At 37.2% G+C, this 14507-nt stretch overlaps 1 protein-coding gene across 2 annotated transcripts in view; it reads right to left on the bottom strand.

Moving 5' to 3' along the window:
- Positions 1–730: 730 nt before the first annotated feature.
- CDK6 (cyclin dependent kinase 6) overlaps positions 731–14507 on the bottom strand; it is a 140902-nt gene continuing 127125 nt past the window's right edge. For both annotated transcript variants that reach the window (XM_052802164.1, XM_052802175.1), the window contains exon 8: positions 731–14247. In XM_052802164.1, the coding sequence (XP_052658124.1) occupies positions 14101–14247 (147 nt within the window). In that variant the 3' untranslated portion in view covers positions 731–14100. The remainder of the gene's footprint in view (positions 14248–14507) is intronic.

Genomic DNA, 14507 nt, shown 5'->3' with positions numbered 1-14507 from the left:
TTTACAATAAGCTGAAGCTTTATTTGAGTTGTTTTAATGAGGATTTTTTGCTTGGTTAGGAGTGAAGACAGAAAATATGCGTCTGGTTTTAGAGACTGATGTTGTGTCATTTTGTGTTTGACTGAAAACACGCACTTTTAGCATTTCTATGTACCCAGAAATGTTACTAGTCATATTTATAGCCCATCAGGAAAAAACAGTTAATCAATAAGGCGTGCTCAGCTTTTTAAAAGATGGAAGATGAAAGCAGCAGAATCTTTAGGAATACAAAAATACCACGCATGTTAGTGTAAAAGTTGGATCAAGTAACATTTGGGAAAAATACTGTGCTTCATGAATGACTGAGAGCCATTGTAGCTGAATTGAGGCACAATTTGCCTAAACCAAACCAAAGAAGATTTCAGTGAAGACAAAGTAGTGCTGAACCATATAGCATTCTTAGCAATTGCAACAATGATGTTATGCCTTTGAAACAAAAAGTCATGGCTCAAATTTTTATTTTTTTAAATTGAATTCATCCTAGGTGAGCAATAAAGTAGTTCAGAAGTGAGAAATCGGGACAAGTGAGGTTAGATTTTTATAAAATTAAAGGTATATGGTAAGGTGCTGGAGAGAGTGTGCATGTGCTTACGTTTCTGTGTCTGGTTGTGTGTATGTTTGTTGATTTTCTAGAATACTCAGGGTGTTGAGAAGAACACTTGCAAACATAAAAACTAGAAAACAATGTTGCTAATTTTCTGTATTTAATATACAATACTTACTGCACTTGTATTCATTTTACATTTTTAGATAAAAGAAACATACAGCTAGAAAGGTGAAGTAAACCTCAAGAAAGCAGTTTTAAATACAAAACGAATTTTTTTTGCCTTCTAACCTTCCAATAGTTTGGGAACAACTAAAAAGAACTTGACACTGTGAAAATTTTTATTATATTGATTTTCATACTAAACCCTCAGCACCCAACAATAAATACACGACTTCTTTGCTTTTCTTGCACTGCCAGCAGCAAAACATTCAGTTCCAAAGGACTGTAATTCTGATATAATACAATATTGATAACCTTCTGTGTGCCTTAATTTAATTTTGTTGTATTGACACATAGTTATTTTTGCAGTCAACCATCTTTACAAACTTGTAAAAGCTAAAGAGTATGTTATATGGTAAGGTGCATGCTCCGATGAACTTCAATGCAGTCAACATAAAGTAGCCCCAGCTGAGGGTGTTCTCAAAGCAGAAAGCCCCATAGGGTGAAATTTGGGACACAGAGCAGGCATGCAGTTAGATCAAAGGGCTTTTTTTGAAAGCTTGCAAAGGGAGCTCTAGAGTTTCCCAAGTATCTGCATTATTTCCCAGCCATTCTGTACAGCAGAAACATACTTTTTTCCAATGCGTATATGGTAATCAGCAGCTGTGCAAGAAGAGGAGAGAGGCTGCAAGATTTCATGTACAGCAATGGTGCAATACTTTTATATACCACAGTTTGCATGTTGTAGCCCCTTGATGTCATTGATGACTAAAAGGTAAACCAGTATATCTGAGTAACAATTCAAGAAATCACTGTTACATATTCCTGTACCTCTGTAGGTGATTCTGTGTTTCACACATAGGTGATTTTGATGCTGAATGCAAAGAATGTAAAGGAACACTGAATAGTAACCATGCACACAGAATAAAAAAAAATTATGCACCTTTAAAAGAAACAGTAACACACGCACCTTTTCATGTTTGTACCCTGATTAAAAGAACATCATGAATTTCAAGTATGAAGTGATACAGTGAAATCATGTCCTGTGAATAGGTATCAATGGTAGTCTAGGTAGTACAGTTTGCACCATAGGTAACTTTCCACCTTGCAAAACAAAATCCTACTGCATATGTAGGTAAAGTGACTTGAAATGCTGAAACTCGATGTGCCAGCTGTTTTGCTGGTACAAGCTGATATAATGCTGTAGAAATCAACAGGACTATGCTGATTTTCACCAGCTGAGTATATGCCCTAAGGTGAATGAAAAAAAAAATATTCAAAACGGCTTTGCATGTTTTCTTTGAATTATCAAATCCTAGACACCTCCAGAGCAAATGATATTTTATTACAAAAAAGGGGGGAAAAAGAGAAAAAAATAAGCCAAACAGCATTAAAGGCTGTTTTAACTTTCTGAATGTTTTTCATGTTATTTTTTGTAAAATCATACTGAGCAGTAAAAGTACCGAAACAGATTTTGATTTGCTAATGGATGTTGGTCTGGTGTAATATCAATTAATAAGGTTACTCTGGATGTGTCTCAGAAGCTGTCCTCACTGTTCGTAGTATTCTGTAAACCTGAAAACACAAGTTTTAATAATGCCTTTGAGAACATAACTTATCTTGCAGATCCTGAAACCAGTATCCCGTGAGAGTTACAAACAGACTTAACTTTATATATGTCTTCTGTTAACTTCAGTGGGATTTGTAACGTTTAAGGGAGGCACACATGGAGTGTCTGGAGCAGTAAGAACTGAATCTTATTTCTGATACATTTCTGTACCAGCATTATCCTTTTGTCCACATATCCCAATGCCACTAAATGCACTTCTGAACTTTTGTATAAAAAAAGTAATGAATAGAAATTTTGAGAGAATGTTACTAGAGTTAAGATTTTTATCACATATTACCATTTATATAGTATTCTTGCTGATTTACTAAGCTTAAGTATCATTATATAGACCAGAACTGCCTGACACTGAAATTTGTAGACTTACAAGGTCAAATTCTTCATTTAATGTAACTGTAGTCAGTGGAGCTACAACAAGACTAAATTATGCTAAATGATTTTAAATACTTTGAAACCCCAATCCTATTTCATGCAATTGTCCATGCACAAAAAAAAAAAAAAACAAACCCAAAAAACCAAACCCTAAATTTTCTGCCTTTATGCTTTTGTTTAGCCAACAATCTTACTTAAAGCCCAGATGGGCAAATTTATCACTGCAAAAAACTTTCTTCAGTTACAAGATGCCACACAAACTTGGCCCCTGGCTTAAGCATCTGGAATCGACAGATACCTGCTGGACCTGCTACAAACAAAATAAGCCAAAGGCAGCCTATGTAATGTTTTCTGATTTTAATTTTTCAGACATCATTCTCCCACTATGTGTAAAATTAGCTCTACAATAGCATTTCAAAGTAATCTGCTTATTCCTTTACATATTAAACAAAAATACCCTAAAGCATAAAAATACTACATCTGAACACACATACTACTCTAGTTGCAAAACTCAATGTACAGTATGAAGCTTATTTATGATTTTTTTTGACTGATCTAGCTTTCTGCCTCTCTATGAAACTAGCTTCACTTCAACAACCGAAGTGTATACTAAACGCAAATAAACAATAAAGCAGCAAGACTTGACACATTTTTTGGCAACTACCCTTTCACAGGACTAGTGTGTTTTCATAAGAAATAATATACTGAATTATAATAGCAATAATTTAGGTTAATGTCAAATAGCTTGCAGATAAATGTGTCCACATCTTCAATAAACCCTGACCCCATTTACTGGTATTCATGTTTGCATACTTGGGCCTTCAGACTGAAGAGTATCAAGCTAGTGAGGAAATACAAATACACACTGTTACACTGAAAGGAGAAGACAGACATACAGAGAAAAGCACCCTGTGATGCTTTCGGGAGTTATAATATAAACATAATTTCCAAAGTATACAGTTCAACTTCTAAGACATCATTCTGAGGGTGTAATTTTTCTTTAACTAGAGCATTCGAAGACTTTATACTTTTAAAGCTTTTCAAAGTAATGCAGCTAAATATTACATTAAAAATAAAACCTATATGAGATTCAATGGCAGATATAGACCACTTAAATGAATTGGAATGAAACAGACCATAAATACATTAATCTGAATGCCTGAAAAGAATTTATAAAGAAATTAAAGATTGAAAGGAAATAATAAATGGGAGCCTGTGGGCTTGGTTTCAGTGCCAAAATCATACAGCTTTGTGTAGCAAACAGATTCTATCAGAAAAATAAATGGCATCTTTATATTTTCTCTGTCTTAAGTATTTTAAAATGTGTTTTTCGCTTTAACAGAAGTGACTGCCTTGCCTGTGAAAGGTGCCTGGCTAAGAGTCCTCGAGACTCTTTCAGGCCTTGCTTCTATTGGAACTGACTGTCATTCCTTACCAAAAAGCACTGCCATAACGTAAACTTCTTTTGCTCACGTTGCTGTGACTCTAAGTGGGTTGTAGGAGGGGAGTTCAGTCTCCGGGAAAAGAGATTTTGAACGCTGCAGAGAATGACAGCAAGGTTATTTAACAGTGCTGAATGCAAGGAAGGTGTCATGGATATTGAATTGTATTTGTTGGAATCTGAACAGAGACAAATGATTCACTTACTTAATATTGACCACCAGAGAGTGATCAGAATTTTTAGACAGTGTTGGTCTGCTCTGGTTTTAAGCTGGTAAACCAGAGTAATGCTCTTCTATTCAACTTATTATAGACAAAAGGAAGGAGAATGGTGGTGATGGAGGTGAAATAAAACAAATCAAAACAAAACAAAACTGGAAAACCACTGGGTTGCTAGACATCAAGAGAGAAAAAGGAAAGGATGGATCAATCTTTGCAGTCCCTTCAGCCTCTAATCTCATGACACTGCAGTCCTCCTATCATGTTATGATAGGTAACTTCAGTTCAAAATGTGCATGGCAATCAGCACTCTCAGACGAGCACATCCCCACTGAACTTATATAAGCCACCTTGTACAGCCCTGCATCCACACGCTTCTTGTCAGCATCCAATTTCGGATGTAATTCTTGTTGTAGATGCAACCCATGGTTACAGCCACCTTTGTTAAAGGGACTCCAAGATAAAGTCCCTGCAAAAAATCATGATGGATTTTTAGTCTTGCTAGAAAAAGGTTGAGAAGCACTTCTTATTTAACTAGCACTCTGCAGACCCAGGCTATATTTTGAACCCAGTTTGTTGGGGTTTTTTTCTATCATCACCAGTGAGGGATGATTGTTCAAGATACACCATCATCCACCTGGAATAAAACACTTTGTCTTTTCCCACAGCATGTCCAGAATTCAGAGTCATCCTTTTTGTGTAGTGAGAGAGGTTTCTCAGGGGAGTTCTTATAACACTGCTGTTTAAAATGCAATAGAAACAGTAAGCATACTGTCCCCTCTAGATCCTGGAAAGACTTTTTCTCAGGAGGATGTACTGGGGGGTTAAGGTCCGTCTGTGCCTAGTACTTGGGGCAGGGCTCTGTACTCAAAACTGCCATAGCAGAAAGCAATGAGCTTGATTGCCTACATGCACCCAGGTTATCTTGGGAGTTGGGGACCTTCATATAAGGAAGAACTGTTTCATAGTTGCTCTGCCTCATGCTGGGAAGAAACCTCTCCCTGGGAATAGTGATCTCAGGGAAGGGAAGGGAGGTAAGCAGTAGGAGGCTGGCATTGCTAGTCTTGTTTGTATCCATTAAAAACTTCTGAATAACAGAAGCATCATTGGCTGCTCTTGTAAATATGTACATCACAGACAGTTGTCCAGGGATCTTCTATACTTAGTAAATAATCTTCTGAATCAAAAAGTGTTTTGGCTGATCAAACACATTATATTCAATCTAATCTATTCTAGCTCATCTCTTTGCTTGAACCAAAGAGTGTAAAAGTAGCACACACTTTGCCATATTCTACTGTAGTATTTCCCAGTTCCTAACAAGAAGCAAGGAAAAACTATAGTACAAACCATTGGCTGCCTGCAGACTGGGGGGGCTGCAGAATCACAAGGCAGTATTTTAGCTCACATCTTCTTAAGTGGCCGTGGAAGTATCAGCAGGGTGATAGACAAGTGATAGGTAATTAAGTGTCACTGCAGTGAGAGGAAGCAGGGTGTTGAAAGACTGTTGAGGAGTAGACTCCCCAGGGTTTCTTTCACAGTGTTGCAGTAGGATGATCTGGGATAAGGAAAGGACAGCTTGAGTGACCGGATGATCTATCACTATATGTATTTAACAAATGCCAGGGAACTACTGTGTAGAATTAGATGTTTCCTATCCCTGGAACTGTGAAATTTGTCTCTGTGCCAAGCCTACTTGCTCACACTTAATGGAAGGACCAAAATTAGCTGCTCTGTGCCAACACTTACCCAGCCACCCACACACATGGGCTAAACACAACAAAATGCTACGCAGGCCTTATACTCTGTATTTTTGGAGGAGGCATAACAATAGTTAATGGTAGCTCTCAGGTTGGCACAGCAGCTCAGAAAGCTCCATTCCTGCTGTACAACCTACAAAAAGACTTTTTTTTTCAATGGCAGATAGTTCTGCAGTATTACTTACACTGGGTGTCAGCCAGACTTGCTAGGCTCTCAGACTTGCTCCTGTAAGATGGTGAACCACCTGGACTGATCCAGCAAAACTTGCATGAGGATAATCTTTTCAAAGTCCAAGTGCTCAAAACCATGCCATTTTGGGTTGCCAAAGGACTTTCAATTTGTGGCAGGAGTCAGCTCGCAATACGCAATGATATTGCATGCTAATGGACACTGTTAGTGACTGTCCTGCATTAGGGCTGTACGTTCTCCATGTCTGCAGCTGAACTACAGGCAGTGTCTGTGTGGCCAGCTTAATCTGCTCTCAGGCTGTCTCATAAGACTTTTTTTTGTAGCTACACAGAAAAACATCTAGCTTCTGCAAAATCTGATTTAAAAAATAGGGCTGTTGCTATGTTGAAAAACTGCACTGGAACTCATGATTTGAGTTGGCATAATAAGTGCCTGGAACTAAAATCCCATGCAAGAGTCTTGCTTTATCATCTTATGCTTATGAAAGTGAATGATAGGAGAAAACAAAACACGTGGAAAAAAAATCTTCCCCCTACACTTACACATAACTTTTCCACATATTCAAATTCACTTGCCAAAATTGCCCTGAGCTCTCCTAATCTCTGCCCATTTTTCCTCTCTTTGCAGCACTTCACAATTTTCCTCCCTCATCGAGCTACTCAAAATTGATCCTAACATTCAAGAACTGTTTTTTTTTAACAAAAAAGGCTGAGGATTTGCATAACATGGCATATGTATGAAACATGGAATAAGAGGAAAGTCTGCATATTGTTGAATGTTAATTACAAACCCTTTAGGAGTAATTGCATGAAGGAAGCTGGCAGTCTGTGAAAATTCATTTTCCATTCAGTGTCAGAGACAATGCTCTTTGGCTGGATTTAACATGAGTGTGTCGGTGGGAGCAAATATCCATATAAACAGTAGAAAATGTGGGTTTTTTCTGGCTTGTGGATGGGTTTAAGATGCAGAAAGCTAAATAGTGTGTATGCAAATCTAGCTTGCTCAAAAATGGACAGCAAGCTTGAGAGCTTTACAGCATATCCATGTAGTCATCACTAAAGTAAATCACAAGTTAAACATTACCTGTTTTCCATTCTCCTTTCAGTCAAATAGTATAGGTTGCTTTAGTGCAAATGAACATTAAAATGGTAGTTAGAATAAGTTCATGCCTGGATGCTTTTCTTTCATGAAACCCTATCAACTTTGCAAGGTCAGTGAAAAAGTATCCATTTCAATGCATATTTAATACAGTGTTTGAATTTACATTTTTCACATTATAAATATGATCCTTTTCACTTATCCGAACAATATTTTCCCAATAATTCCTTAAAATCTCCTTTTTAATCTTTACTAAGTGTCAGTTGTTTGTTTTATTTAAAAAGAAGGCAATATCTTTTGTCTGATCTTTTTTGGGAACAAAAAGTTTACTCTACCACAGTCACCCAGTATCAAAATATCCATAGCAGAATCTCTTCTTACTTTCTCTAGCCATGCAAAAGTCTCATTGACATTAGGCTGGATGAAGCCCACCAATATATTCTAACACATATAAAACATTTAATCTGAAGGAAAAAATGCCATATGGTTAGGGAGTTTTGGTTTATCTTAGCTGTTTTGCACAATCTTTCAATGAAGGCTGGAAATTTGAATATTGCAGAAGCTCTCAAAGGACTTTATTTAAGTCAAAGCAAACTTTCCACTGTCTTTACTCACAGCAACCTTGGGCTTTTCTGTCCAGAAAGCAAAAAGCTCATCTAAGTATGGGGCTGGCTAATTTCAGCTTCTGCTGAACACATAAAGAACTGATGGTATCCTGTTGGCCTTGCAGAATAATTTTTTGAGAACAAGTTCCTATTTGATTCAGTTCTGTTTGGGTGCCTATCACTGTCTAAATTAAAAACATATACATAATTTTTCAGGAATATTTCTTAATGCAAAAATATATCAGTTTCAAAATATTCAGTGTTACAGCTAAAAGAATGATTTTTAGCTGGGTTCTGCAAAAACCTAATGAGCCATTTTTTATATTATCCATGCACACAACTCCTAAGTGTTTTTTATGGTTCCTATATTGTGTATATATTGCATATCAGTATGTAATACTTGCTAAGCTTCAAACTAAAAGGAAAAAAATAACACTTGGCAAAAGTGTATTTGTCAGTTCATGTGTCCACATCTTTCTTCTTTTAATGGCCTAGTTCATTTAAGCCAATGAGAAAGCTTCTTATTGTTTTACATAAATTACTGGGATTTGATGGTTACAGAGTCTGGTCCAGAAACTAGAGTTATTACAGTCATTATCTAACAATTTGCAAAACAAAGAGATATAATAAAATAAATAGTTCACAGATAAAACTCTTATTTGAGTTGCACAGCCTTTCAGACTGTTAAAATTGTAGTCGTGTTTTTGCACACCTGAACTGGACTTGCACAAAAAAACTGGATATGAAAGTGAAACTTGGAAGCTTAAACATATAAAATCCCATTTACTGTTCTAGAGATTGTTTCTGAATTTTTTCTTCATGGAAAGTAATCTGTATACTCCAATACTTAGTGATCAAAAAGAAGTAAAAGTGATAGCTTATTAACAGTCAGTTACTGAAGATTTCAATATATAACATGTTACTATTCTCTGTGAAAGTAAAAATATATTTCTTAAACTTTCCCACACAACTGCAGTTTGGAAAAATGTTTTTTCTAATATACTAATTTCAAGAAAATCATTTACACATTAAGAGAAGTGTGAAATCCTGTTAACATCAAAAACAGATTGTGATATTTAGAAGTAGTTTCATAGTTATAAAATAAATATGCTACGTTCCTAAGCTTGTGATCAATTCAAACTTCAAGCGTAACACAACAAAATCACTCTAATAGCCTAGTATCTTCTAATTCATATTGTATATAAAAATCAACCTATTCCTGAAACTACTCTAAATGAAAAATACTAGCAAAGTGGTTCTATAAAACAGAGTTTTTAGAATAAAATTCCTTATTATTCAGCTGTGTCTTATACATGGAACATAATTAATTTATGTGGCCTTTTAAACCAAACTGTGTGGTTTATGATTCATATACATATTTGACAACTGATGTGTTTTCAGTTGTGAGTCAGATAAGTGCTCCAAGTTTGTTGGCTAAAAGACCAAAACAGCTCGTTTTCTCTTTATTTTCCATACTAAAGTTGGCCTAATACCTAACAGCAGAGAGGATTATATGTAAAATAAAACATGCTTCTCAAAGACAGTGAGTGAACCTGTGAAAAGTAGCATGGCACAGTATTTTCTTCTTATTCACCAAAACAACCATCGAGTGTAAAAACCACGTAAGAGTTACGATGCTTACAATGTTACCCCATGCAGAAGATGCTCAAATGCTACAACTTACTGATTCCTTTCTTGTAAAAGGCTCTGTACACATAGCACCAAATTTCAATATTTTGGAAACATGATGTCTTCATTTTTTGGTGTGTTTTAGGACAGAAACAACAGAGGAAGATACTCCAACATTTACCACTGTGGACTAATAGGCTGAAAAAAACGTGGAGTGTGGGCACAGCCTACGCAGAAATATGCACAAACCCTATTTTTATAATTTTACTTGGCACACAGAAGGCAACATAGGTGTATGCAAAACTAAGGGTAAGCAAGGAGGTACACGAGATTCTTTTTTAATCATCAGTTCTGGGCTGCTGGACTAAAAGAAGCAATACTTGGTAATAGGGACGTAGGGGACACTGACACTGTGTAGCTAGTGGAAATTTGGAAGAATCTTGTTGGAAATAGCACCTGTGAGCATCACTGAAACTTGTTTCCATAAGGCAGCTGAAGGAGAAGAACTGGACACTATAGTGAGCATGGAGACAGGGTGAAGAGAGAAAAGGCTGCTCCAGATGTGTTGCTGTGGTTCAGCAATTAGCACTTCACTAGCTGGCTCTGGTGATTTTTTTCCTTGGTTATTGGGTCTGTTTTTCCTGCAGAATTATGTAGTAGTGATAAAAAAAGGTTGGTGGGAGATAGAAATTGCTCCTTCCGTTACTTAGAACACCCTGTTCTCTGCTGAGAAGAGCACAGTGCCTGGTTGTGGGTGCTCTAGGAGCTAACATCTATACTTATTTTTGATATTTTTTTTGTTATTCAGTGGTTTTTAGCTGCTGTTGAACTTCTCCTGTAGAACATATACAGGCATAGTTATTGCTAAGAATTGCACTCTGAAGTCTTATTTAAAGGGTATATGAAGAGTTTTCATCACAGTTTGGAACATGTGTGTCAAGGAGCACCTTCTTTTTCAGATATACAATTCCTACATCCTACACATATGGCAGTAATGAGTAAAGGTACTCAAATACTAGAGCTGTACCAGTAAAATAAAAAGAGCAAGGGCATGGGCTCGAGCACAGTCCTACAGTTGTCTGTACTGTCTAATTATGAGCATGATTCCTGGCATGATTTTAGCCAGTGCCAGCACTTCGCCCAGCCAGAGAACAGGCTTTCTCAGTTTACTAGTGTAAGTGAAACCCTATGGTTTGGCAGGGAAGACTGGAATAAGAGGAAGCCTATGGTGTGTCAAATGAAATTTCTTCCTAAAGAGATTTTGAAAAGGAGGTCATTTGAAAAGTCATTGGTCCTTTGAATCTAGATCCTTGCTACCACAAGGACCCCATTAGATAAATAATTTCCCTAACCCTGCCAAGACAGATTTCTTTTTTTGTTCCTGCCATTCCCACTGGAAGGATGTTCCAGAACGTGACCATTAATGCAGCCTTTCTCAAGCTGTTCTCCTGAATACCCCCATTTATAACCTGATCCTCTATTAGACTACTTACAGCACCACGTTGCAGAAGCTCTGCTTCTGATTCCATAAGCCAGCCCCTGCTTTTCTCTGCTGCTCTCTGAGCTCTTCTACTGATATTACTGATTGGGAAATACTGCTCCAGTAGTTAACTTCCTCGTGATTTCCATATTCTCATTAGTTTTTGAGCCAACACTAACCTCTAGCTTAAAGTGTTACCTTCCCTCATTTTTATTTTACCCTAATAATGTACCTACATTCAGCAATCACATTCTCTTCTAGCCTTTGCTTCGCTAAGCTTAATACAACAAGCTCTTCTAACATGGAACAGATGCACATCTCTATCTGAGAGTTTTTAGCCTGATTTGAAAATACCCTCTTCTCCCCTACATTTTCACCCTATGTTAGTTGTGGGAGAGTTCCCTGACAGCTGCTGGAAAGCCATACCAGCTGAATGCCCTGATAAATTATGTATGATAGCTCAGCACTAGGTAAAATGTGGAATGTTTTTAAAAGTGCTAGACTGTGTAGAAAAATTTTATATTTGTTACTGTCACAAGATTCTCCTGAAATTTGTCTCTGTTGTTCTAATTTTTGTTTAAAAATGGTTAGCAAATATTTCACTCTGGCCCATCCTTTTCTATGAGTGTTAAAACCTATTCACACTCAGGTCCATTAACCCATGGAGGAACAGGGCTGGGACAACATCAGTGCAGTGGGCTTGCAGTTCCCCTTGGATGTAGAAACAGAGACAATGACAGAGGCAAGTCCAAGATTAGAGGGTTAGCTGCCATGACTGCTCCCTGGCCTTCAGCTTGCTGCTCACAGAGCTTCCAAAATTCTTGTGTTTTGCATCTGTAGTATCTCTGAGTGCAGATGCCTCATGCACGCTCTTGCCAAGCCTAATTTGCAGCTTGCCTGTTCATGTTGGTAGGTTTTGCATAGGCATCATTCTGGGCATGGAGGAAAGCACAGGCCACTGCATGCATGCACGCAAGTGGTCCTTTTAAAACCTGCCTTATTTAAAACAGACCTAATTTAACCATACGTCTCATACTTATGTGTCTAACAGTAGTGAAAAGCTTTATCCAAGAGACAGATAAGATCCACTCACTATCCTAGCAATGGACCATGTCCCAGGCAGCGCAGATACCTGAAACAGAGTTAACAATGAAGCTTGCCACAACAGCCAGTCTATCACAGGACTGAAAAACCTGCCAGGGAGATGGCTACAAGTTCCCATGCCACAGGTGGGAAGATTATATTGCTCAACTCACTGCTAAGGACCAGTGCTTCTGCCAAGCATGCTGTGAATAAGGATATAATATTGGCTCACTAGCTAGACAAGATGAAATAGAGATGAGGAAGATAGAAGCTGAAGGGACTATCACAGGAGTAAGCAAAGCTAGCTGCCTCACTTATCATCAGTTATACTGCAATAGTGTATATTTATGGTTTTATGGTAAGGGCTAACTTGTTGGACCAATATTTTCCCCCAAGTCATATCCAGGTAAGTGCACTAAAGTCATGCTCGGGAACAGCTTTTATGGATTTAAAATATTTCTTTTTTCCCAGTACAGTATTAAAAAAATAAAAGATTCTTTTTAAAATACTGAAAATATATTTTAGTTAAGGTAAAAATACTAAATATAAAAATTTAATGTAATATTTAAAATAACTGTGCTATAAAGGCATGTGAATTGCTTAGTTACTTTGACATTCAATAATGGCACATTAACCCTAGTGGAAAAGCATGTGCCAGTATACCCACATGGTGGTTTAGGAGAGTAGCTCATGCATTTCTGCATAGAAAACAAGTTTGCTTAATAAATGACATCTGAGGCATTTTGAGACAGTAATGATCATGCACTTGTGATGCATAGGGGGGGTATTGCAGATAAGGCAGTGCCGTATACAGCATACAATTCAGCACAAATACATATCTGTGCTTATTACAGGTATAGGATTCTCTGCTTCTGAACTGGAAAATTTATTTCTATTTTCCTTTTTGGCTGATAAGCAGAACAGGTTGAAGGTGAAAATCTGTATTGATTTTCATTGGCTCTGCTCATGTCTTTGGGCTGCATATCAGAAAATTTGGAATGAGAAAAAGAAAATGTGTTTGCAGCTGTTTCCAGAGTGGAATGCTGGGTTAGATGATGGGCTAGAATGTGCCTGGATTTCAACGCAAACTGACCATTTGGAAACTGAAAGAGTCTTTAAGAACAGGACTCTGGAATTTTGTTAAACACTTGTTTTTTGCAACATACACACAAACGTAGCTAGATAATAACTCGTTTGTGTATGAAAAAACCTAAAAGTTGAGACATTTATTATGATCACCATCATCACTGTTATTTTCATAGAGTAATGAAATGATAAAATAATCCAACCAGGTTTTCAAGTGGGGAAGCACCTGCATATATGCTATGAATGAACAGTAGCTGGATGTATTAATGCATGTTTCAGTTAACTGCAGGTTGAGAGATCTGATATTTCAATGCCATTCTTTAAATATCACTGTAAGAGATCTCATAATAATTAAAAAAGTACCAAATCATGCTTCAGCAGCTAGAGAGAGAGATTGCATCATGTTTTGGCAGTAACTCGATCGTCCTACTCCACACTGGCAGCATTCAATATTAAAAGGATAAAATGGCAGCAAAACTGGTCAGCAGCTTCTCTTCATCTGGAGGTTTCCCAGGTAGATAAACAAAACAAAACCAAACCAAACATAAAGCTGCAATGGGAGCAGGTCAAAGCCCTGGCCCTTGTGTTGCTCTGATGAAAGTAAACTAGACTGATTTTCTTGGATAAGCACATCACAATCCCAAAATAAAAGATAAGTGCATAAAACCTCCAAATAATGATCTTCGCTAGAAGAGCTATGTGGTTTGTGTGGGACAGTGGCCTTGTCAGCTACATGTCTTGTTCATTTATGGTTCATCTTCAGTCAGCATTATGATGCATTCACCTCACTGGAGTTTTGGCTGGATGACATGTGAGAGTCCAGATTCTCCTTGCATTTCTCCAGATCATGGAAATATGGGTGAGAGAGGGCAACATAGGCAGATATTCTCTTGCCTGGATTGAATGCTAAGCATTTCTGTAAGTATGAAAAGAAGCTGGTTTTAACTAAAATGTACATTTAACAGTGCTAACATTGCATATATACATTAACGCATGCCACATTCAATTTATGATCAGTATGAGACACCACAGCGTCTCAGTAAGTGCTGCACGATAAGATGACCATCCATATTAAAACAAGCAGTGGGGTCATAGTATATGAATATGGCATGCCCAAAGCTAATAGAAAATAACAAGTTAGAAAATTCAAGTATTCATAGTTTAGGAAATCCCAGA

The sequence above is a fragment of the Harpia harpyja genome, chromosome 1 (assembly GCF_026419915.1).
Source record: "Harpia harpyja isolate bHarHar1 chromosome 1, bHarHar1 primary haplotype, whole genome shotgun sequence".
NCBI lineage: Eukaryota > Metazoa > Chordata > Aves > Accipitriformes > Accipitridae > Harpia > Harpia harpyja.
This window is presented reverse-complemented; position numbering and strand designations above follow the sequence as displayed.